The 23,805-nt window shown below is 49.9% G+C and overlaps 1 protein-coding gene across 3 annotated transcripts in view; it reads right to left on the bottom strand.

Moving 5' to 3' along the window:
• Positions 1 to 519: 519 nt before the first annotated feature.
• Positions 520 to 23,805, bottom strand: part of LOC133341373 (RNA-binding protein Nova-2-like) — a 63,059-nt gene continuing 39,773 nt past the window's right edge. The window contains exons 4-6 of one of the 3 annotated variants that reach the window (XR_009755036.1): positions 17,050 to 17,286; positions 14,280 to 15,510; positions 520 to 2,042 (exon numbers count right to left, since the gene is read on the bottom strand). Coding sequence is in view for 1 of the 3 variants with exons in the window: in XM_061549926.1 (XP_061405910.1) it covers positions 14,344 to 15,510; positions 17,050 to 17,286 (1,404 nt within the window). In the remaining 2 variants the exon portion in view is untranslated. Of the gene's footprint in view, positions 2,043 to 14,046; positions 15,511 to 17,049; positions 17,287 to 23,805 lie in introns of those variants that run through there. The other 2 variants (XR_009755037.1, XM_061549926.1) reach the window with 2 other exon arrangements.

The following is a 23,805-nucleotide window of genomic DNA, read 5'->3' as shown; positions in this document are numbered from 1 at the left end:
TCCCTCTCGTCACAAACATAGAATCCTGCAACGGCAGCGTTCGCACGAGGCGCGCAGAAAGCACTACCACAACAAAGGCTGTTTTGGGGAGGTTAGATCGCGTAGATATAAATGTGTGGTTAACCCACCACCACCCGACTCAGCCAATTAGTAAAGTTAGTTGCGTAAACACAACGTGCCAATTAGTTGCTACTTACTCTCCAACACACCGGTGTGTTGGAGAGTAAACACACAACATTTACAATAAGAGTACGAGGTTTCGCTGGTGATTACAACCAGCTTCATCAGGCGATTTGCCAGAATTGTGAAGAAGTCTTCCTGTTTCGCTCTGCAATAGAGGTGATGTAATCACTGTGAGACCATCAGGCGCCGAAGACCAGAGCGGAGTTAATGTGAAAGCCTACGCGTTAAACAGAAAGCACTACGTCCGTGGGCCGCATCATTATCAGCCATGGTCAATCCACTGTTGGACGAAGCCCCCCCCCCCCCCCCCCACAGCATGTCGAACTAAAGGCGGTTGTTTGATCACTATTCGCCGTGCTGAGCAGTGCGAGTTGGTGTCGTGTTCAGAAATCTACTCCATACACTGATGTCAGCCATGGCCGGGGAATCAACCCCAGGTAGCTGCTGGGTTCACTGCTAAGTGGGCCCTGCACTCTCTAGCCACTGCACTCCCCTGGATGATAGTGGTCTGAAAAGGCTCCAAGGGTCACAGAAATATAAATGTTTGCGTACATGGAGTGGTGGTGAAGTGGTTCGCACAACTATGCTATTAACCCGGAGGTCCGGGTTGGACTCCCAGCCACAGCTCACGTCAGGGGCAAAGTTCGATCTGAACCGGTCCCTATTCACCTCCATCTCACCGACCCTCACTGAGTAGCGTCGTGAAGTATTATGGGTCAAACTATCACACCCATCCCCACCATGACTGACGCAGCATGGGGAGACATTCATCCAGCAGTGGATAGAGCAGGTGGCACAGTTTATATAAGTAAACAAATAAACCATTTATTATGTGCATGAAGAGACGAACAAGAGGTCAATTTATTTTCTTGAACATGTCACCACATGTCTTGAACATGTCACCACATGAACATCGACGGCATGCCACAGTTGTATCGTTCATTTTCAACATTGGTGTCTCGGTATAAAAATAAATATGATGTTTCAAATATATATATACATTTCATTTCGACAAAGCCGCAGACAAGTCTATTCCCCGACAGCTGCCCTCCAACCACCTCCTCAACGGAGAAGGCGCGATTGCTCAAAGTCACAAATTCAAGTCTCGCCATCTTCAGATTGGAGTGCCGGGTGCCGCTCGCCTCCGTGGAAAGATCTTGTGGAAACTCAGCGTTCCTGTGCCCGAGGACCAGTCCTTTTTCCTTGACGAACTAAAGAACAATCACCGGTTGACTTTTTGTCTTACCCATGTGTTACTTATTGCAGCGACCGCAAAGTGACGAGACTGATTGATTGGTAGTTGGACATTGGCCCGCATAACAACAAAGATATTGAAGTTCGCGTTGATATTTCTGGCGATCACCCTGATTCATTGCAGGAGAGCCATTCCCAGAAACGTCAAACTCATATATGTCATACAACTTACGTTACAAGGCAGTGTTGTCGATGATGACTGCTTTGTTTATTTACTTATCAACGTTGAATAGCGCAGATTTTTCTCAAGCTCCAGTCCGCGTGGCCCACCCCACGGCATTCTTTTCCGCGTTTAAGCGTCTCGTCATGCACGCGCTGCACGCGCCACATGATTGCTAAACTCCCCTCTCCCGCGTGGGGTGGAGGGGGGGGGAGTGCTTCTTGTTTTGAACGCACGGGCACGTGCGCGCGCTCCCCATCTCTGTTTTAATTCCGATCCCGCGCTCTCTCCCATCACGCGAGGCTGCCAGCGGCGACGCGTGTCTCGCTTGAGCCTCCCAGAAAGTGCGGTGGCCTTCACTGAGAAGCGATGGGTTTTCACAAATCCTCCAGAATACCGCACGGGAAAGTTCGACGAGTAGTGGACGCTAGGAGTGCGTGTCCGCCTGTGTGTGTGTGTGCGTGCGAGCGCGTGCATGCGTGTGCGGATGCAGTAATTGCACATTTTATTACATTTCACGCAAAAAAAAATAATATCACGAGCACGGCAAATTCATTACAAACGAAACATTGCTCGTGTACATCCATAGGCGTGCGCGCAGTTTGCAAAACATCTTCTGCGCTCTTCACAGCGATTGTTCCGTTTGAGAACATCAATAGATTCCCAAATAAATCAAACTCGATTGGTGCTGTATTTAAAATAAACGACATTACTCCCAAAATTATGCTGAGTAAACGGCATTAATCACGTCTCTCGCGTTAATCAATGATATGTCCGCTATGATAACAATACAGTAGTAGTAGTAATGATACGCCTGTGACCAAATCACCCAAAATGCGTTCGATTTAATAAGATCTCGGAAGCTAAGCAGCCTTGAGCCTGGATAGTGCCTGGATAGGCGTAGCAACACGCACAAACAGGTTGTTTAAGGCTGTGCAGCTGTGGGAACGAGATAACGGTGCGGCAAAGTCCCATGTTGCCATGTACTTCTATGCTCCCGTGTCCTATGCTGCCCGCCTTCACCATCCCACACTGAGCAGTGCGCGGTGAAGTATGGTCAAATAAACTCCCACGGCCCGGACAGGCGTGGAGAGGCCCTCATCCAGCAGTGGATCGGACAAATCGAATCGTACACAGGGCAGAGACTCCCAGCAGTTGCCAGGGTTCGAACCCAGCGGCTGAGGAGTGCTGGCACAGTGAACGAGAACGGTCAGAATGCCCCCAGAGACGAAGAGAGACAAGCGCCCAGGCCCAAGGATCAAACCCAGGGCCTCATGGGTGCCAGTCCATTGTCTTGACACAAGCATCAATTCGCAGAGAGACAGAGCGAGGGAAACCGAGAGACAAACACACACCAGCCTCGGGGATCGAACCCTGGAACTCATCCGAGGAAGGGGGGGGGGGGGGTCAACACATCGGCGCCGATGCATTACACACCGCAGCCGTGCAGGCTCCCGATTTAAAAAGGCTCAGTCGACCTAGGGGGAGGGCAGGGACAGGATCAGATATCCACACACATATCACACCCAAAGTCCCAGGGATCGAACCCAGGTTTCCACTCGTCCGTGAGGTCTGTACGCGGCGGCGGCGGTCGGACAGGACACAGGGAGCGGTGGGTGGAGGTGGGGAGGGTGCCCGCGCGTGGCGGCACGGCGTGTTCCACACGATGCGAGATGATGCAGAAGTCGGTGTCGGGTCTGGAAGGTGGAATGTGAGCACGTGGAGGTGGCTGGAGGTGGACGCGCGCTGTGGTCTGTGACGTGGGGGAGACGAGGTTCACTCCACGGGCTGGCCGAGAGGAGGGGGTGGGTGCCCTTAGCTGTAGGGGGTCAACGGACACCCGGTGACGCAGCCGCCAAATTTCATTTTCACGTCTCTCGTTTAGCCATCGTCGCATGCCCCGGGGGAGACCCCAATGTAAGGGAATGTTGACGTTGGTCAGACACATTGCAGGGTAAAATGGAATCGAGTGCTGCATATAGCCGGGTTTTTTTTTGCTGTGGGACACAGCGTAACAGTTTAATGCAGAACTGTTGTAAGTTTCAAACAAGACACGAAAATGACCTCAGACAAGAGATCACAATGCAGTTCTTCGGGAACTGCTGATGGGTGTTTTTTTGCATAGGCACAATGGACTGTGAGTTGTTTGAAACTTGTGATTTTTCTAGGCTGCACTCTTATGCTGTTACGATGGTGCCTTCTCGTGATTTACAGATTGGTGAGAGCCGTGATAGTTACCGTGTTTGTACTATTCCTGACCAATTGCAGGTTTAACACTGACCACTTTGGGTTGTCACTAAACATCAAACTAGGCCTTAATATGGTGTGTATAATAATAATCGTAATTAATAATATATCGTGATTAATAATATTGCACTTAATTTATCCAGGAAAGCCTCACTTGAGACTCAATAATCGTTTACATGAGGGTCCCTACTACATTGGGATGTTTGGCCAATTCCATTCGTGGGATGAATGATTATTGATAGTATTATTACAAAAACATCGTTTCCGCTGAAATTAAATCCATTGTAGCGTTACATTTGTGGTGTTAGTTTGAGTGAAAAAATTACATATACGGGGAGATAATGTCACGTTGGTTTATAAGACTATGGGAGGGTTAAAAATCGTAAGAGTTAATTTAAACTTTAATGATTTATTTTCATATTTAGTTTATTTTTGGGGTTAGATCGTTCAGATATAATGATTAAACGCATAATAGACTAATTATGAATTGTATTGCTCGTGAGAGTCTACATTTAAAATTAGATTATATTTAAATTGTAATTACTTTATATTCACACATGTGCATCTTGAATATTTCAGTGATAATTTCCATTCAATTCCAAGCGATTTGCTCACAAGGAGATCATAATCAGAACGCTCAACAATGTTTTAATTTCAAACCCTAATTAACTATAAATGACACTTGAAACTGAGTAATTGTGGAATAAATCCTTAATTATTACAAATAAAATCGTAAAAAGTGCATGTTGGAATTTTGCTGTGAAAATGAGATTGTTGATTTATGTACACACACTAATGGCCAAACATCCCAATATATAACCCCAGAGTTTGGACGATTGTTGCAAGTGGTTCTGACCACCCTTCCAGAATAAAATTATAATTAGCTAACATTTATAAATATATGAAAAGAAGATGAAATTGTAAAAGTGACGTACATAGCATCATATTTTAGACAAAATATCTGACATAATTACCGTTGATCGAGACATCGGTACATTTTAACTCCACAAATCTGATAAAAATGACGTGTTTGCCAAGAAAACACCGTGAATTATGCCCACGCATGTTGACAGTGTTTTTAACTCGTAAAATAAATTACGAGTTAAAAACACATTAAACTAAACTTTAATCACGGATCCCGCGGATTGGCGGAAGAGAGACAATGTCGTGAATAAGTGGCGTTGGTCACTGCTGGTGTAGGGGCTGCGTTGAATTGAAAAAACCCCACAGCGTAATGCACGGACATGTTATATGCAGATGCGTATGTATATGCACATGTATGCATGTTCAAATGTAGATGCATCATACGTGGCTTGTGACGATGTACACATGGGCTGCTTGTGTTCTTCGTCATACGTGCCCTGTGCACGGTAGCTGGCTCGCATTTCCTGCCCTTAGCCAACTCATCTCCATCGGTGACCCTGAGCCAGTGGTGGAAATTCTACATTTCTGTGACGGGGTCGAGTATGTCCATAGGTCAACCGCTGTTTTGCTTCCCGCAGAGTGGGACTCATTTTATCCACCACAGGGAGATGATGATGATGATGATGGTGGGTTGAACTTGGAGTGCCACCTGACCAGATCAACTTCAGGTAAAGGTGCAGCCCTGCAAATGCTTGCTCACGCCACTGCCGGCGGAAGAGCCTTCACTCGAGAGAAACGTGGCCTACTCTTTCGCGGTGCTCTAATTCCTTCAACTTTGACCTTACATTTCCTATCATTGTTGTTATTATTGTTCTCTCATCATCGATGTTGTTAATGAGGGTCGTGTTAATGATGAGGTTTGGGGGGGGGGGTGCTTTGAGTCGGCGCTGGACAAGCTGTTAGCACACTCATAATGAGAAGCTCGTGGCGACGGGGATTAGTGGTGTACATCGGCGCAATGTGTGCACATGCGCTGCCTCATCTTTGTCATCATCAGCAGCCACCGTTGCCCGGCTGGATAACTCCCAAGTGGCTGGGGTCACCTGAATTCTCAGCATGCACAGAGTAAAGGTGCAGCTCTTGCAATTGCTCGTCCGGGCCAACCGTTGGCAGGACCTCCTCTGCTCGGATGGAGCTCTGGAGAGGCTCCTGCTCCGGGGTATTTTGGCCTTCTCTTCCACCACGGCCAGACGTCGTCTCGGAAGAGGTGGGAGTACCCACACTTTACCCCGCCACACACGGCCAGCCGGTCGGCGCGACTGCGCCAGTGTGTAAATATCATTAATTTACGTTAATATTTTAACACTAAATTCGTATCTTTGGCTTTCCTTAATTGCAGCTGAGCGAGCCGGCTTCAAGCCTTTTCGGTACACTCCTTGAGTCGCACGTGAGAACGAGAATCGTTTGGGTATCGGCTCTCGTGAACGGTTTGATTCGTTCTGCTCTCTTGTTAGTGCCGAGCGTGAAGTTGGGTCGGGTGCGTGCATGGCTGGCACCTTGACACGAAACGTGGCTCCATCCGTCATCGGTTATCCGCTCACGTTCTATCGCTAAAACCCATGTGCTCGCCTGAGGTTCGCATCGGGCATTCATTTACCAAATAATTGTTTGGTTATATATACCGGATCTATATTAATAGCCTCAGTGTCTAAGGCCAGGAGGGTGTTGCAGAGTTTAATTAGCCTCTTGATTTCCGTTAAAAAATAGAAATGAGTGGCATTTTTACAAGCGACGTTTAAAGATGAGATTTGAGAAGTCAGTGACTTGAGTTACAGCAGCCAGCAACAGCTACCAGACTCTGGGACAAGATGAGAGGTGACAAACACACAAACACACATACGCACACCAACAAAGGAAAATATCCTCTAATGTAGCCTTTGCAACTGTTAGGACAAGTGCTGTTCGTGAGATCCTATTAAAACCGAAATGGTGCAACGAGAGAGAGAGTGGCGTCCACCTTTGTCTCCCCAGTGCTGATAGTTTTACATACTGCACCAGGTAGCATTTTTTGTGAAAGCTGATTCAACCTCGGCAAACACCATGACGCGATTTGATATGATATGCCAGTGATGTTGATCGTAGCTGAGAATCAGGAGCCCGAGTTTGACAAGATCATCACCTCCAGCGAGACTCAAACTCGGGTTTTGCTGGCTTCATTAGAGAGGTAACAAGTCACATCCTCGGTGATTTAATGAATTGTCAGGACTCGGGGTCACAATGCGATCTACTTCTCATTTGTTTTTCTCCCTGTGCTGACGGTGGCTGCACGGTTTCCACGAACCAACCTTATGCAAGATATGACGCGAGTGGGAACTACTCGGGGGCTCACTAGTGCAATGCATGTACGTGGTGAGCATAAGAATCGATGTTAATCACGTTGCTTAGAAGGGATGGCTGATGGTCAAGCATCGTGAGGTTCAAGAATAATCGAGTGGCAGACGAGGAGTGCAATTCATTCAAAAGGATGTTAATTGCGCAAGAGTGAGCGATGAAAATCAGCTTGTGCGCAGGATTAGTACATCGCAGGACCGCAAAAGTTGGTGGCAGTTTGGAATGACCTTCACCCAGCGGTGGACCGAACATAGCTCATGATTATGATGATTAATCGTTACATCCCTAATGCTCTCACACATGCCATATTAACAATCACATTCACGGACGGACACAAATGCATACAATGGACCAAGTGTCTGCTGATGCTGTTGCTGTTCCTGCTGTCGCTGCTGCTGCTGATGATGATGATTATGATCGGTGACGTAGCTATCGAGTGTTCAGGCGGTGCAACTGCACCAGAAGCCGTGGCTACGATGGTGCCGAGTCACCAGGCGACGACGTAGCGGAGGTTAAATTGGACAGGACTGGTGAGGGCCCCAATCCAATTCCCTGCACCAGGGCAATATGCCGCTAAGACCTGATGAGGACTGCACCGTTGCTGCTATTGCTGCTCACGATGATAATGGTGCTGCTGCTGCCACTATCGCTGCTGCTGCTGCTGATGGAGCCACTGTCGCGTCGTCATCACCTGGGTTGTTACCGGGTGGCTATGGCACCGCACGCGCACACGCTCACTCGCTCGCTCGGATGGACATGCGGGTTTGAAATAAATGAGACAGAGGCGTGGCGTGATGCGATGGTAAAAGCACATTTATACGACAACCGTGCGAGAACAGAACAAGGTGCGAGACGGCAAAGGGAGCAGCGCACTCTGTGGTCGATAGGTCCTCTGTTCTTATTTCCTTTAAAAACTAAAAAAAAAAATTATTCCAAAAAAAAATGACAAGTCGATTTAAATAATAATAATAATCCCAGCAAGGGCTGACCCAGCCAGAGATGTTTGTCACCGCCAGCCCGAGAAACTCTCCGCAGGTTTTGTGCCTTCGTTTGGCTCTTACGAATCTTGCGAGCCTCCTCCACTCTTGAGTTGTAAAAATATTTAAGAATAGTCTTGCATTATGCCATGCAGAATTTCAGTGGTATAGATACCACGTATAACACTCGTGCATCAACACGTACACACACACGCACACGCTACATACACTCACATAACACACACAAAGATTCCCCGCATAGCCTTTAACAGGCTGTTGAGGCAAGTGCTCTTAGCGAGCACCTATGAAGGCCGGCACGGCACACGAGGGGGTGGGTGGCCAACACCATGGCCGGCCGCCTTTGTCTCCTCATTGCCGTTGTTTACACACGGCTCCAGGTACCCATTTAAGATTGAGTCTACCTATAGGAGGCCCGTGACTGGTTAAAATATTCGCCACTGTTATTGGTCGTGAGCGGCAATCAAACTCAGGTGGCCAGGTTCGTAGCGCAGTGCTCTAACCACTTCACCACTGCTCACCAGACGGAGACTAAAACCACACTTGTAGTTGTATACCTTGTGACAAATGTGTTCAGTTTTCCTGCAAACAAATGATCACGTGGTCAGTTGAAAAAATAAACTGAAATCATAAAAAAAACTCCAGTTATCATGTCAGGGGTCGGTGAATAATTCCTGGTTCCATAACTCCACGCTAGAGGCCCTAGGTCACGATGTAGTCAACGCGCGCACACACACACACACACACCGTAAACCTGATCACGACAGGACGAGTCAACCTGCAAAGATGACACTCAAAAGTACTTTAAAACTAACAAAGTCCAATAGTTTCTTCCTCTTCTTAAGTTCCATTTTTAATAAATAAACGACGACTAATCACTAACAGTACCGCTCGCAATCGATCGCAATTTTTCATTCGCAAATAACTTAACTCTCACGGACAGCGTCGGAGACGTGAGGGCAACAAGGGAGTGGCGCTGACAGCGAAATGAGAGCACAAGCTGCGAATGTTTCACTTTCTCGTCGGGGACGCAGTTTCTTTTCGTCTTGTTTTTTGTTTCCCAAATCGAAGAGCGAAAACGCCGCCACGACACCGCCCACGTGGAGAACCCAGCGTGGGATTGCGAAGCGGTTTTGATCGATTGGCTTTGATCCCTCGCCCGAATTATCCGGGTCGCTGCCAGATGTCACACAACGCTGTAAGTGGTGGGCACGGCCAGAGTAAGAGAGGCCAGAGTAAGAGAGCGGTGTGCCGGGTGCAGAAAAAAATATTATCTGGGCCGCCGACAAGAACAGCTCAGAGCTGAGATTAAGCCCTGGATACGAGCAAGCAAGCCAAGCGAAGCTCTGGACGCAAAAGCTGCCAAAAAACAAAAAAACCCCGCTTGCTTCGTCAGTCCTCGTCAAGCACAGGTTGCGCACGACGTGTTGACGGAGGCCTCTGTACGACGATGGGGAAGGGACGAATGGTGGAGGGTGGCACAGAAACATCCGCCGTGGCAGGAAGCATGGGTGGAAGGGACGAAGGGAGCGGAGGAGAGCCGGTCGGAGCGTGCCGTACGGATCGGAGACTCGTAAAGACGGATCGGCGCGGGATAACTCGGGTGTAGGGCGGAGACGTGTTTGTCTGACGGACGAATACGCGGTAAGTAGCGCAATCTAGGCGCTTCCTATAGCCAGTGTGTGTGCGCGCAGGGCTGCTGCGGAATTTCTAATCGGTGATGATGTCGAACTGGCATCAATCACCGTTCACAACTCTTGTTGGTATTTGTTCGTAAATTTTGCTTGTGAAATTTTTCTTTAAATAATAAATTCCTTCAGCATGAAAACAACAAGCAAGCCGATCAGAGATTCATCTGCAGCTACGGGGAAAGTGTACGCAAAATAAAATAGGTAATCCGTGAGAAAAAAATATACCGATATTGTACTGTGAACAACTGAACGTCTATATAAATAGTCATGAACATTACACGTACGGCTATCGAGTTTGTACAACTAACAAAAACAAGAAACCGAGTGAGCGTTCGAATTAAGGACTGCGGTTGGGAGGGAGGTGATATCATTTTGTAATCGCACTCACCCACCGCGGTGGAGACAGAGAATGACACGGGCTTCGTAACCCTCGCTCCACACGTCATCGCCTCAGAGGTCAATATACGAACCGTACTTGGAAAAATAACACGGCGAACTTTTACCATTTTTAAGGGTCATGAGCTACACATTTTATAGATATAAAAAGAAACTACCAGTGCCCTACTTGGCTAGATTTTTATATATTTTTAGAATTATATTTTGGGAGTGCGGCGCTAAAAATTGAAAAACGACACCAACAACGTTTGATATGATAGATCGGCGCCATAACGCCATCGCACACCACCCAGCATCTTGCTCAACGCGCACACTTTACAGCCGAGATGAGTGGACGCTTCGAAACAAAGCGGGATTCCGTCGCTTCGAATTATGCGAAGAGTTGCGTTGCTACTCTCGTTACGTGTGGGCTGGAGCCAATTGTTTTTGTCATTATTTCAGTAGTTTGCGGTTGAAGCAACAATAGTGTTGCGTTTAGCAGAATAATACAAATATATTAATGTCCGTTGCATTCAATAGTGCAATATTGAGGCAAGTGATGATTACTAAAAATGGGCGAACCCATTCCGAGTGCGCCTCGTACAAGCGGCCGAGAGAGGAACGCAGTGACACCCCCCCCCCCTCCACCGTGAGGGCTGCCTCCACTCGTTGCGAAGTGAAATCTAAAACAAATATTATTTGAGAGTGATCGTCGAATGCTTGAGTCTCGATAATTCATCAGCACGCGATGGCGAGGTGGTTGGGTGGCGGGGGGGGGGTAATTCGTCCCACTCATACTTTTAACTCAAGACCGGAGTGATGTCATTCGAGTGCTATGGTGTTGGGGCCCGACACTGACTTCAAACGATAATGATTCGCATTTGCAGGGCCCTTAAAATTAATCGGCAAACTTATCACGTCTCGTGTCAGACGTTCCACTGCTCAGCTGTAGTTTTAGCGTCGGGCACGTCTTTGATGGTCAGCTGTTCCTGTTTTTTTCATTGATGAAACTGCAGCCTTGTGGTCTGCAAGCCCAGGACGCAGCCTTGTGCGCGTGTGTGTCTGTGTATCTAGAGGGTAAGAGCCGTTTGTGTTGTGCCTCGAGTCGACCACTGAGGCAAAGCAAAACACTGCTCAGAAGAATACTAGAACCACGTATGCTACGGGCAGTACATAATCTCTTAAAACCCCATCGCACGGCGTATGTTCACGGGAAAATCTACATCTCTTCGACGCTGTCTTGAGAGATCACTGTCGCTGTTGATATATTCTCTATTGTTATCGAGACAGAGTGTAGAGTGTACATAAAAGATATTCGAGCTGCTAGCAAAAAGCTTGGACACACACGAAGTACGCACGGAATTCACAATTCCTCGGTATAGAAAATACTGACTTGTACATCTGGTAATTGCTGTAAATATTATTATTAGTTTATTACATTATCATGATTATTACTATTACGCTCCTTATCCATTCATATTTTTTTGCAAAGATATTCTTGGCACGTAAGCACATATTTGTTAAAATTTGTATTTATAATCATTAGTTTAAAGATTAAATTACACAATTAAACTGTAAACTGATTAGTCTTAATAACAGTATTTGGCAGGTCTTGGCATTTTACAAAATTAAATAACATCACTGTCTCAACGCTTAATTCGATCAACAATTGCTGAACGGAATCGAAACGTTGAAAATGAAAGTTTAGTGTTTTTGACGTTGACTAGATTTTTTCCATCAAACTAGTCCGGCTGTCTATCGCTCCATCCAAACTGGTTCGTAGTGTGAAGTCACATGTCTCGATTGAAATTTAACTTTTTTTGTCAGGTAAATATTATTTAATGATCCTATTGCACTTTTGCGACTTGCCCAAGAAGGTCGTCTCGTGCTCCGCTATGCCTAACACAAGGGGGGGCGGGGCGGGGGGGTCAGGGTTCAAGTCTGTCGACGAATGTCACGTGAGGACCTCGTCGATTTCGCGAGGTACCTTCTCCCAGCAAATTTAGACGATCCTCATTTTTACCCCGGCCCAAAGAAACAAAACCCCATTGTGGTCATGTAACGAACAAAACTAAAATTGCCCTCCCAAAAAAAAACATCTGTCACTTAAATATGAATGTATTAATGTATAATACAGTGTATATAAAATGAAACAAATAAAAACATCCATTCTCGAGAAGACGTTTTAAAAAAAAGTACAATAAGTTGAATGTAAAAACGCGTAATGTTAAATTACAAAATGAATGTTCTAACGAAATCCACGCGGGAAAAAAAAAGTAATCGTTAAAAAACAAAAACTTACAAACACACCGAGCATCTGGCCACGATCGTAATACTAACGTTCAAGTTAGTGGTCGTTTCACCGAATAAAAACAAAAAGAAAACATGAGCACGTACCGCTGCATACGTAATGTTAACGACTCATACGTAATGTGACCCGGTTACGAAAGGTTAACTTTGCAAAAACTGCGGCTGCAACGGAATCAATCCACAGCAGAGGTCGCAAACGGATTTTGATTTCTTACCCGTACCCGTACCCGGCCGCACCAGGGTCGCAAAAGGGTACCCGGCTACCCGTACCCGGCCGGGTACGGGTAGCCGGGTATCGGGTAGGGTACGGGTATCGGGTACCCGGTTGCGACCTCTGATCCACAGACACAGCTGGGGGCCGCCATTGGTGGATGGCCGATGGCCGATGGCCGGGCGCGTCGTGGATCAACGAGCAACAAGAGCGCTCTTGGGTCGAGGATTTTCAAGCAAACGGCGACGACAGTGACAAGACCGTGCATCGTCAGCGTTCTCCTCCTGGCCGAACGTTAAAATGAGAAACCCCATGGTGTGGAAACGGAAAACGTTTTCACGAAATGTGAAATCACTGAGTGAACACGGCCGCTACGGGATCGCGCACAGTTCACAACGACGGGGATCGAAACGCCGGCAGCAGTCGTATTCGCGGTTGTAGTCAGGGGGAGCACTTGTTCACAGTAGCCTAGACACTCACCACTGTCATGCTGAAAGAATAAAATGTAAAAGTCGGCTGAAATGTCCGGTATGATAAAAAAAAAGTGGCATGTTTTTTTTTCAATACGTACAATTTTTTGTATTTTTTTTACATTTTTTTGTTTTTGTTGTTGCCATTCAAAGGAGAAACGAAGAGCATCACAAAAATAGGGGGGAAAATTTACTCAACGGTAAACTACGGAAATGCCGCTACATCGAGCCTCCCACTGTCACTCCACCTGTGGCGAGCAGAAAGGAACCGTGAGGAGCGAGCGAGGAGGAGGAGGAGAGAGTAAAGTCTACGCACGAACCTAATCTAAAACGCGTTTTCCAGTTTTTATCGTAATCGACGTGAGACCGCGAGCTTGAGACATCGACGGCGCGTTCGCGTTTGCGCCACCTCACGCGGGCGGCGCCGTTGTTCGCTTTCGAACGTCGATGCTGTCGCTTTTCCACCACGCCTCTTGCCGACGACGCCTGCCCAGCCCGGGACACGCGCGGGCGTGCGGGCGGGCGAACTCTGGCGACGCAAAAAGCCAACTGGAAAACTAACGCAAGGTAAACGAACCGGACTTTCCCGACAAGCGTAAAAATAAAAGTTAGTCACATTCAGCACAAACACAGGGAAAACAATTCGTCATCATAATCCGAGCATAATAACATCTACAAGCCTCGACCTCTGACCCCTGAGCCCTGGGACAATCAACGGCACCGAAGCCGCGTAGGCTGTTGTCATCTCCCCCCCCCCACCCCCTGCCTCGCATCCCCCCCCCCACTTCACACCCCACCCCCCCGCTTCACATCCCCCCCCGCTTCACATCCCCCCCCCCCGCTTCACATCCCCCCCCCCCCGCTTCACACCCCCCACCCCCCCCCCCCCCCCCGCTTCACATCCCCCCCCAATCCTACCCGGGGCAAAAATTGCAACAGCAACGATGACGAAACCGTCGTCGCACAGCGTGCCCGTAAAGGTATCGCCCATCACTGCTCATGAATTGTGATTGGACAGCGGGTTGAACACGACTCAAACCGCTGCGCAATAAAATTCAACAATGGGCGGCGCGTTTACGGACACCCTGTATCATTTTTCGTTGGTTCCGCTCATATCCGAGCCCCTACCTGTAAACCACCACCGCCTCCAGTACCATGGGCTGTGGGCCGCGGGCTGCGCGCCAGCCCTCCGCTAGCCGACCTTCTGCGGGTTGACGGCCCGCAAGCCCTGCTCGTACTGCAGCCGCTGCGTGATGAGGTACTGCGCGGCGTGCGTGGACGCCGGCGGGCCTGTGATGGTCACCCTTCGGTTGCGCGTGCCCGGCACGAAGTCGCCCTTCTTGGAGATCTGTATGCGCGCGCCCGTCACCTCCTGGTACTCCACCAGCGTCTTCCCGCCCTTGCCCAGGATGGCGCCCACCAGCGTCTCCGGCACGTTAATCTCCACCGCCGTTCCGGACGCCACCGCCGCCGCCGCCGCTGCCGCCGCCGAATCCTTGTCGGGCTCGGCCGACGCCGGGGCTGCATGGCCGTGCTTGCTGCCACCGCCGCCACCGGTGGTCGCGGCGAGGAGTGCGCCGGCCATGAGCGGCGAGGAGCCGTACGGCCCCCCGCCTCCGCCGCCGCCGCCGCAGCCGCCTCCCCCGCCGGCCGCGCCGACGGGGGCGATGCCGGCGAGGGGGTATGGCGACCCGGCGCCCACCGGCGGCGCCGCGCCGGCCATGGAGGCGGGGTCGCCGTATCCGGCCAGGAGGTTGGCGGCCGCCAGGTTGGAGCCCAGCATGGCGGCAGCGGCCGCGGCCGCCGAGGGCATGGACGGCACCGAGAGCGGCACGGCGCCGGGAGCCCCGCCCCCGCCGCCGTGGTGATGGTGGTGAGCGGCGTGGTGAGCGTGGTGGTGGTGGTGGTGCGCGTGGGCCTGCGCCGCCGCCACCGCCGCGGCCGTGGCCGGGCTGGTGAGGCCCAGGGTCAGGCCCGGGTGTCCCCCGGCGGCGGCCGAGGACGGCAGGCCGTAGCCGTAGCCCGCCAGCGTGCTGAGCGCCGACGAGATGGCCACCAGGTGGTCCGTGCCGCCGAAGCACGTGGGGAGCACGGCGGTCTGGAAGGGCGAGACGCCGGCCGCCGCCGCCAGGCCCGAGTGGCCGAAGAGGCTGGCGGTGAGGGCCGCGGGCAGCACGTCCGCCTGGCCCACGCCGGGCGTGGGGCCCGCGTAGGGGGAGCCGGTGGGGTTGGCGTTGGCCACGGGCCCTGTGATGCCGGCGTAGCTCACGTTAAGGCAGCTGCCGCTCTGCGGGTCCTCCTGGATCTTCTGCACAATGAGCTGCACAGCGCGGCGCGCCTGCTCGCGCTCGCCGCTCACCTGAACCACGGTGTTGGGGGGGGGGGGCAGGGGGGGAGTGTGCGCATTTGTGTCCGTGTTATTACCAGGGTCTGTCTGAGTCGACCACCTACTGCAGTTGACCAGCGACTGGTTAAATAGCTCAATTTCTAGGAATGTGAACAACTACAGTCCCTGGATGTACGACGCCCAACTCTGCACTTCAGCAGCTTCCTTCTCGACATCTTCGCTCTGCTCCACACCTCCCACCCCCCCCCCCCCCCCGATTCTCACTTCTCCAGCAGCCCACGCTGTCGGCAACGTTGGGGGCATCGGCAGCGTCGTTAGCGTGGCAGCCCCATCGTGTTTCGGGGAGGGGGGGGCCGTGGATGGTTGGAGGGGGTGGAGCCCCCCACCTCCCCCGAACTAAATGCAGCTTGGCCCCCTTCTTAATGACTACAGTCAAGTCAACAGAGAAACTGTTACAAACATTCGGCAATGCGCGACGCAGCGCCATTTCCTCGTGTACAGAGGAGGCGCGCTGAGCCACGGAAACATAAACAAGCGACGATTGTGTTTCTGCTCGTTGTGTTTAGCGTCTTGCGTTCATTTAAACAACAACGATGACGACGACTAACAAACACTCGACAAGTTCGTCAGGAAGACCGATATGCCACGTTTCGGGCAATGGCATTTCTTCCCAGCGGAGACATCTTTCTCTGCCTTGTTGCTGACGAATGTGTCGAGATTTTTTACGTTAGATTAAAATCGGTGCTACACATTCTCGAGAAGCACTTTCTTAAGCAAAGTCATGCTAAAGAGTTGAGTGGTTGCAGAATTGTCAAACATAAAAAAAAAATAAAGTAATTTGCTCAAGCCAACTTTTGTGAATGCAATCGTTTTTACCCCCGATTTCTATTCACTTAATTTTGCTGTACGTCATCTCACGTTACCGCTTCTGCCATTTCACGGATTGCAAAAATCCACCTCTGAACCGGACCGGTGGCACTGAAACCAGCGGCATTATTTCCATTATTTTGCTACTATAAATGTCCGAATGATAAGCCACTTTGTCGAGGTATCATCTGTGGCCAGGTCACTTCTGAAAAATAAGTTAATACCTCAGTGGGCTTTGGCTGGTAGGATGGGTATGGTTTCGTTTTTTTGTATGTTTATGGCTCACGACGTTTCGGAGGCAACACAAGCTTCCGTCTTCAGGTGGAACTGTCACAGCACGGGTGCTGTATCAAGCAATACAGCAATCGTGCTGTGACGGTTCCACCTGAAGACGGAAGCTTGTGTTGTCTCCGAAACGTCGTGATTTTTTATTTTACTTGTATTAATTTTAATTTTATTTTTTACCTACGTGACTTTACCGAAAAAACCTAAGAGTATGAATCCTTGCAGTCACGAAAGCTTCAAATCTAGAATGTTTATGAACTTTGCACTACCATCATGTTTTTGTATTGTTTGTTTTTGTAACGTTATTACCCACCCCATCTGGACATCTGTGAAAAATAGTTTCATAGCTCATCGGATTCCTCTGGTATCAGTAAAAATACTGATTTTAATTCTGCTCACCGTCACGACGCGCTCCTGCAGGCCACCAAGCGCCACGCCGGGCGGCCCACCGCCCGCGGCCGCGGCGGCCGCAGCGGCGGCGGCGGCCGCCACCACGCCGCCCGCCACCAGCATGCCGCCCTCCGGCTTCTGCGACAGCTGCACCCAGGCTCCCGACTGCTCCATGATCCACTTAACGGTGGCACCGCCCTTGCCGATGAGAAGGCCCGCCGTCGTGTTGGGCACGATGACCTTGGCCTGCACGGCGGCGAAACGGGGGGGGGGGGGGCCGGCAGAACGCGGGGGACAGGGAACGCGGGAAGGGAGACACGGCGGTTACGTTGGCATGCAGAATTATCTGTGTAAGGCACTACCACGAGTACAAGGTACCTGCCTATGCATAATAACGTTACTGTACCCTACATTCTATAAACACGTTTATGGGATTTGTGGGGCACGAAGAGGACAAAGAAGGTGGGGGGTGGATGTGGCGTGCCAAACGGCACAACTGGACTTTCCGGGATGAAATTTACGAACCGCCTGTGTCTAATCCATCAACACTGCTCAACCCAGCTCGCCCACTCCGGGGGAACACCGCAAACCTTCCATTGTGCTAATCCATCAACACGCTCTTCTGCCAGCGTGAAGCAAGCAATTGAAAGGCTGCACCTTTACCATTTTCAATAATAGTGATATATTTAATCAGGAGGGTCACGCAGCCTTTCTGGTCAATTCCTTATTGAGTATGCTTGCAGAAAGTGGAGCATCCATAGGAATACCCACATGTGAGGAGATAACACTCCGTGCAGACAAGTTCACGAACCCTAAAGTCCACTGAGCTATTAACCGTTTTTCAGAATCGACCTGGCCATAAATGATAGCTCAAGGAAGTGGCGTATCTTGTCGAAATGTATTGCAGCCACATAATTTAAAAGCACGTTTCTAAATGTGGAGGGAAAAACCGGAGGACACGGAGAAAATTCCACGTGGCCACGGGGAGAACATGCAAACTCCAAATATACAGCAGGCGTCAGGGCCGGGACCAAACCCAGATGTCTACTGGACATCTTTGAAAAAGAAACTTCATAGCTAATCAGATTCCTTTTGTCTAAATACATACTCTGATTCTGACCTCCTGCATACCAGGCGAGGGAGATAACATCTCACTGGTGTGGCCAGCACCACGCCTCCACCTCCGATTCTGAAAGATGTTCAACGCACATACAATGGCTGCCTTCGTCTCCCCAGTGTCCCGAGAGACTGTTCACACACTGCTTCAGCCTACTCATTTAAGGCTGAGTCGACCTTGGGGAGGCCCAGGACTGGTTCAGATAATCGTCACTGGTGTTGGCCGTGAACGGGAATCGAACTCGTTTCGCCAGGTTTGTAGTGCAGCGCGCGAACCACTGCACGACCGTGCGGACACACACACACGTGTGGATATGCGCATGTGGTGTGCACGTTAGCGTGTGTGTGCCTGCAGCGTAATGGTTTGCGCACTGCGCTACGAACCCCTCGACCCGAGATTTTTATTCCTGACGAATATTTGAAGCGATCCTGGGCTTCCCCTAGGTTAACTCAGCCTCGAATGAGTACCTGATGCAGTGTGTAAACGCCATCTCTCAGGACACAAACATCATATCTGGGGAGACAAAGGCGGCCAGGCGTGGTCGTGACCACACCAGCCCTTTCGTGCCCCGGGGTCAGCCTTCACAGGTACTCAATTAGCGGAGGCACAGGACCTGCACAGATATCCGTCACCCACGTTGGCTGCGAGCGGGCCGCCGGATTCGTAACGCAGTGCGCTAACCACTGCGCCACCGCTCCGCGCGAGCACGCAACGCACGCTGCCATTTTTATGGACAGAATTCTTTTGTGAGCCACGCTATTCTGATACGCATAAAGGGAGGATTAAAATTCAGCCGGCTTTCCACACTGCAGACTGGGGGCATAGTGAATTGGTGGGGAGTGTGTGGGGGGGGGGGAGCGTTTAGGTGTAAGCTGCAGATCACGGAGAGGTGGTGGGGGAGATGGGAGGGAGGTTGCCGGTCGATCAAGAGACCAATGGTCACTGTTGCTTTGCCTCCAGGGATTAATCTCACAACGGCTCAGATTTACGATGCATTATGCTCTTATCTGGTCAAACCCATTCATCACATCGCGCCACCAACTCTGTTCATGCCTCTATCTGACCTACGTAATTATTGTCACTTATGATCAATCCACTGCTGGATGAAGGCCTCCCCCCCCCTCCACCTCCCACACCGCCACTACTGCCGCCCCAAGCCGCGAAAGTCAGAGGGGTTTGTTTGACCATAACGGGTACGCCACCACGGCTATCACCGATTGGCAGAGTGTGGATACGTCGCCCGAGATGTCAGCCCAGCGTGGAAGAGTAGGCCAAAACATACACCCCCCCCCCCCCGAGGTTGCCTCTATTGGAGGCCCTTCCGCCAGCGATGGCGTGAACAAGCGATTGCAGGGCTGCACCCTTTTGCCTTTTCACTAAAACAGCAATGTAACGTCTTCAATCAGTAGGGTCACAACATTGTCTTTGGTCAATCCCTCATCGAGTAGTTCGCATGAAGTGGATCACCCAGAGGTGTACCCACACCGTATGTGGGGACAGCGCTCTGTGCGGACAGGTTCACGACACCCACTTGCTGTACCGCCACTCCTTGGCCTCCAAGGAGCCCGGTGGGTTTCTTTTGGGAGATTCATGCAAATTTCTGTGCGAACTACCGACACCTTGCAGGAGAGCACTGGATCAGTGGCCCAACTCAGTTCAGTTTCCTTGCGAGAATTTTTTTTTCTTCCACGTGGAGTAGGGCTTCATTTCAGCAAGTTCTATCGGGGTCGGTAACCCAAGATAATTATACATTTTTCTTGCCTGCACATCCAGTGTAGCTCTCACTGTGGCTGTGGCTACGAGTCACGTACCTATTTCAGTCTGTGAGAGAAGTCGACCGTGAGAATTTAAGCCCTGTACGGGAGGTGTGTGGGAGGAGCAGTGATGCATACGAGCAGCAATGGAGGATACGAGCACTGGACTTAGGAAAAACGTTTACGGCAGTGGTTGTCAACATTTCTGGCATGGCGGGCCCCGTAGTCAAGACTCAACTTTCGGCCACCAAAGCCACGGTGCACTGGAACACCACGGATCCTCGCCTCGAATCACCGGCGTTTGTTTCCATGCCATGTACCAGCGTGCCTGGTCGCCGCAACGTGGCACCAAAGTTCCCCTATCAAATTCGAATCTTCTCCTGCACGGTATCCTATGCCCTGGTCTACGGGACAAGAGACCAGGAACGTCATGACTGGCAGCAACTTGGCAACGGGTCGTTTGTTGTGGCATCGGCCAGATTAACCATACTGTCATTGCTGGAGTTCCAAAATAGAACGGGCAATGGCACGGGGTTACAGTGGGAGCGTAGGGGGCTGTTAGGTAATGAGTGAGAGTGGCCCGAGGTTTGATGTATGGTGAGAGGGGATCGAGGTGGGGGACTAGGGGCGATCGAGGCAGGAGGGCACAAGGAGATTAGAGGAAGAAGAGAGCTGAGTTGTGGTGGGAGGCAGGGAGACCGGCTCATTGGTGGTGGTGGTGGTGGTTGGGTGATGAAAGGCTACCACCATGGATGTTTCATCCCCTCCTTCTGTAACGGCCTTGAAAACAGCAGGAATCACGGTGCAGGGAGAGTTACCGTGAACGAGCGCGGTGACCTCTAACCCCATTCTCATTGTCACCGCACTGAACGACACGCCACCTCGCACTTTACCGACGTGCCGACTCATCGATTAAAACGGAATTCCTTCCCTCCTTCGTTGGGCCCTGTCATGTCTCGGGCTGCTTTCGTTCCCTGCACCCCCTTAGTTCGGTGATCGGCACTTTGTAACGGGCTCGCGTTGAGTTGTAATAAAAACCTTTTTTTTAATCCCATTTCTACGCCGCCACCGCTGGCTCTATCATTTTACCCCTTAAATGAATTTGCTGATCGTGACTCTCTCTATTATTCTTCTCTTGTTTATATTGTTTTAGATTTCGACTCAGCCCAGTACGTCGCACCGATCACAGACGTTATTCTTCTCTTCATTTTCTCCATTTTCTCTTTCCTGTCTTAGGACACAATGGAGTTTTACTTTGGACCCCTTCGTTTGTACCGAACACGGTGGACCGTTCTTGCGTACCGCATTTGCTTTGTTGTAGAAAATATGTGATTGACTTTTTAATTTATCATATGCTCACAAGATATGAATTATTAACGATTTATGCAAATGACATGCATATCATATGCAAAACGGCTACATTGAGGAAATACAATGGACATAAATCTATACAAATTAGACAGAATACAATTATACAATACAAATAAAAAAAAATTACATGTAGGCTTTCATGACCAATATTCATAATCAATGTTTTTTTGGGTTATATCGCGAAAATATAAATAGAGTAATCGATTTTTTACCCCAAATTGTGATAATGCATAGAATTGCTGCTTGGGTGACTTTTTTAGATGCCGACTGTGACACACGTACCCCAGGCTGTTGTATAAAATATCTGTGAGAACGTTCGTCCATGCGGCGTCGATGCCTCAACCGCATGAAGCTAAAAGAGAAGGGATTGACGGCTCCCAAACGAAACCCGGGAACAAGGGGTTGATAAAAGTGGGCGAATGCCACTTATGTGGCCATCCTTATGAAGTGACTTCCCCCACCCACCCCATCCACCCAAGCGCTCAAGGAATGTGGAATTTTAGACCGCAGTGGCTCAGATTCGCAAACAGACACGTTGCGCTGGCCCAGCGCTAATTTAAGCGACGAGACGCTTAGACTTTAATTTACAAATTCTGAATTCTACCAAGGCAGCGTTAAGCCTGCCCTGCCGCCTGACCACCTGCCCATTTGAGCCTGGCATGGAAGTTTGGACCATTCCCCCGTGGCTTCTCCCTCTCGTCGGCTTAAAGGCGGAGTTCGTCCTGTGGCTGCCGTCGCAGCTAAATTTACGTACGTCCCACGATGTTCAAGTTATATTCGACCCAAGATGGCACAGTCCATTATTTGTGAGGAACGTGGCATGAGGGGGCTAAAGAAAGGGGAAGGCCAGGCGATGATGTTCTGTGCGACAAAGAAGGCATTTTGTCAGAGCAGAGAAAAAATCTTATAAAACGGCCGCTACACACGCATCTTTCATGAACAAAAAAAACAGTGGGCCTCGTTGTAAGAGACATGCACGCAGCTTAATTTGGCCTCTCGGGAATGAATATCCTTGATCTTGTGACCGAGTTAAATTAGAGATTAAATGTCTAAACATTTGTATCAGCGTAACTTAATCAACATCTCTGCCGAGGAAAGCCTCGGTGAGCCCTTGAGACCCCCCCCCCCCCCCGGCGGCAGGGTCGTGATTGTTTGGAGGATTTTGGCCTTGGGAGTCCCCTCGGGTCGGACTGGTCAAGGCTCTGCGCCTCCTGCGTGGCCTTGAAACTGTGCAGCGCCATTTTACTGCAGAAACATTCACAACACGTGGCAATTCAGATGTCTCATTCTAAATATACACACGCACGCGCACGTATTGCCGTACGTAGATATACAGCGGTGCATGCCGCTGACGGGAGTCTTAAATTAAAGCGTTTACTCGTTCAATAATGTATTTCTCTTCACACCAAATTTAAATGATTCCCGCAGGGGCCCCGCGGTTGCCTTGGCGACGCGCGCGAGGAGGAGGAGGAGGGGGTGGCGAGTCGTAAGGCGGCCATTTTGTGTTTATTCCCTTGTTCTATTTTTTTATTATTTTGCGTCCCCTTGGAGACGCACTTGACAACGCCGTTGCCATAGCGACCGTCGGGGGAGGGGGGGGCACTTCGTTTTCACACTCGGAGCGAGAGGGATGGGGAGAGGCAAATGAGAGATGGGGGGGGGGGGCACAGAAATAGGCAAGATAATTAATTGGTGACGAAATTGCGAAAATAGCACAGTGAGAAAAACAAAGAATCGAGGTGATTTGGCAATTTCTTGTTCTCCCTGTGCTGATCCACAACCCCCACAATTCTGCTAATATATAATATTTATTTTCGCGCACCGTCACCCTGATAATATCTGAGTTCAGTGGGGAAATGTCGTGTAACTGTTATTGTTATTATTATTGGACGTGGTACGTTGACACATTTCTGACCATCCACTCATGCGGATATGTGAATGAGGCATTGCTAATTTATGTTGATACTCACGCGGGCTCGGGAGTTTAGAAAGAAATGATGAAGGTGACACAAACACGGAGAGAGGACGTGCCAAAAGAAGAGACAGATTGATACTAATACAGAGCGAGTGGGAAGGAGAGAGATTGATAGTGACAGGGGGTTAAGGGGCAAGCAGAAGTGACGAATTGATGATGGACACTTTATAAATTAAAATAGCTTTTTGTTGAACCGAATGATGAGAAGGGATGACACTGGGCTTCAAACAATTGCTATTTGAAAATGCGATTGGACGGAATTGCAAATGTATACATTCTTTACAAAAACACGTCTCAACTCAATCCCAGGAACAAATATTTACGCTGCATGTTTAATCACTCCTGGAGAGGGCAAGGCAAGGAGAACAAAGAAGAATCAGTCATGATTTGTCTGCAGCAGAGACGTAGTGAGAGCACGGAACTCCAAACCCGCTAACCCGAGTTCAATTCCTGGCCAGGATCAGTGCTGAGTGATATTTGAACCAGTCCTGCCCCCCCCCCCCCCCCAAGTACCCACCTTCACCAAACCCACTGCCCAGCGTGGTGAA

Source organism: Lethenteron reissneri, chromosome 11 (genome assembly GCF_015708825.2).
Source record: "Lethenteron reissneri isolate LAM-NWPU_2019-01 chromosome 11, ASM1570882v1, whole genome shotgun sequence".
NCBI lineage: Eukaryota > Metazoa > Chordata > Hyperoartia > Petromyzontiformes > Petromyzontidae > Lethenteron > Lethenteron reissneri.
This window is presented reverse-complemented; position numbering and strand designations above follow the sequence as displayed.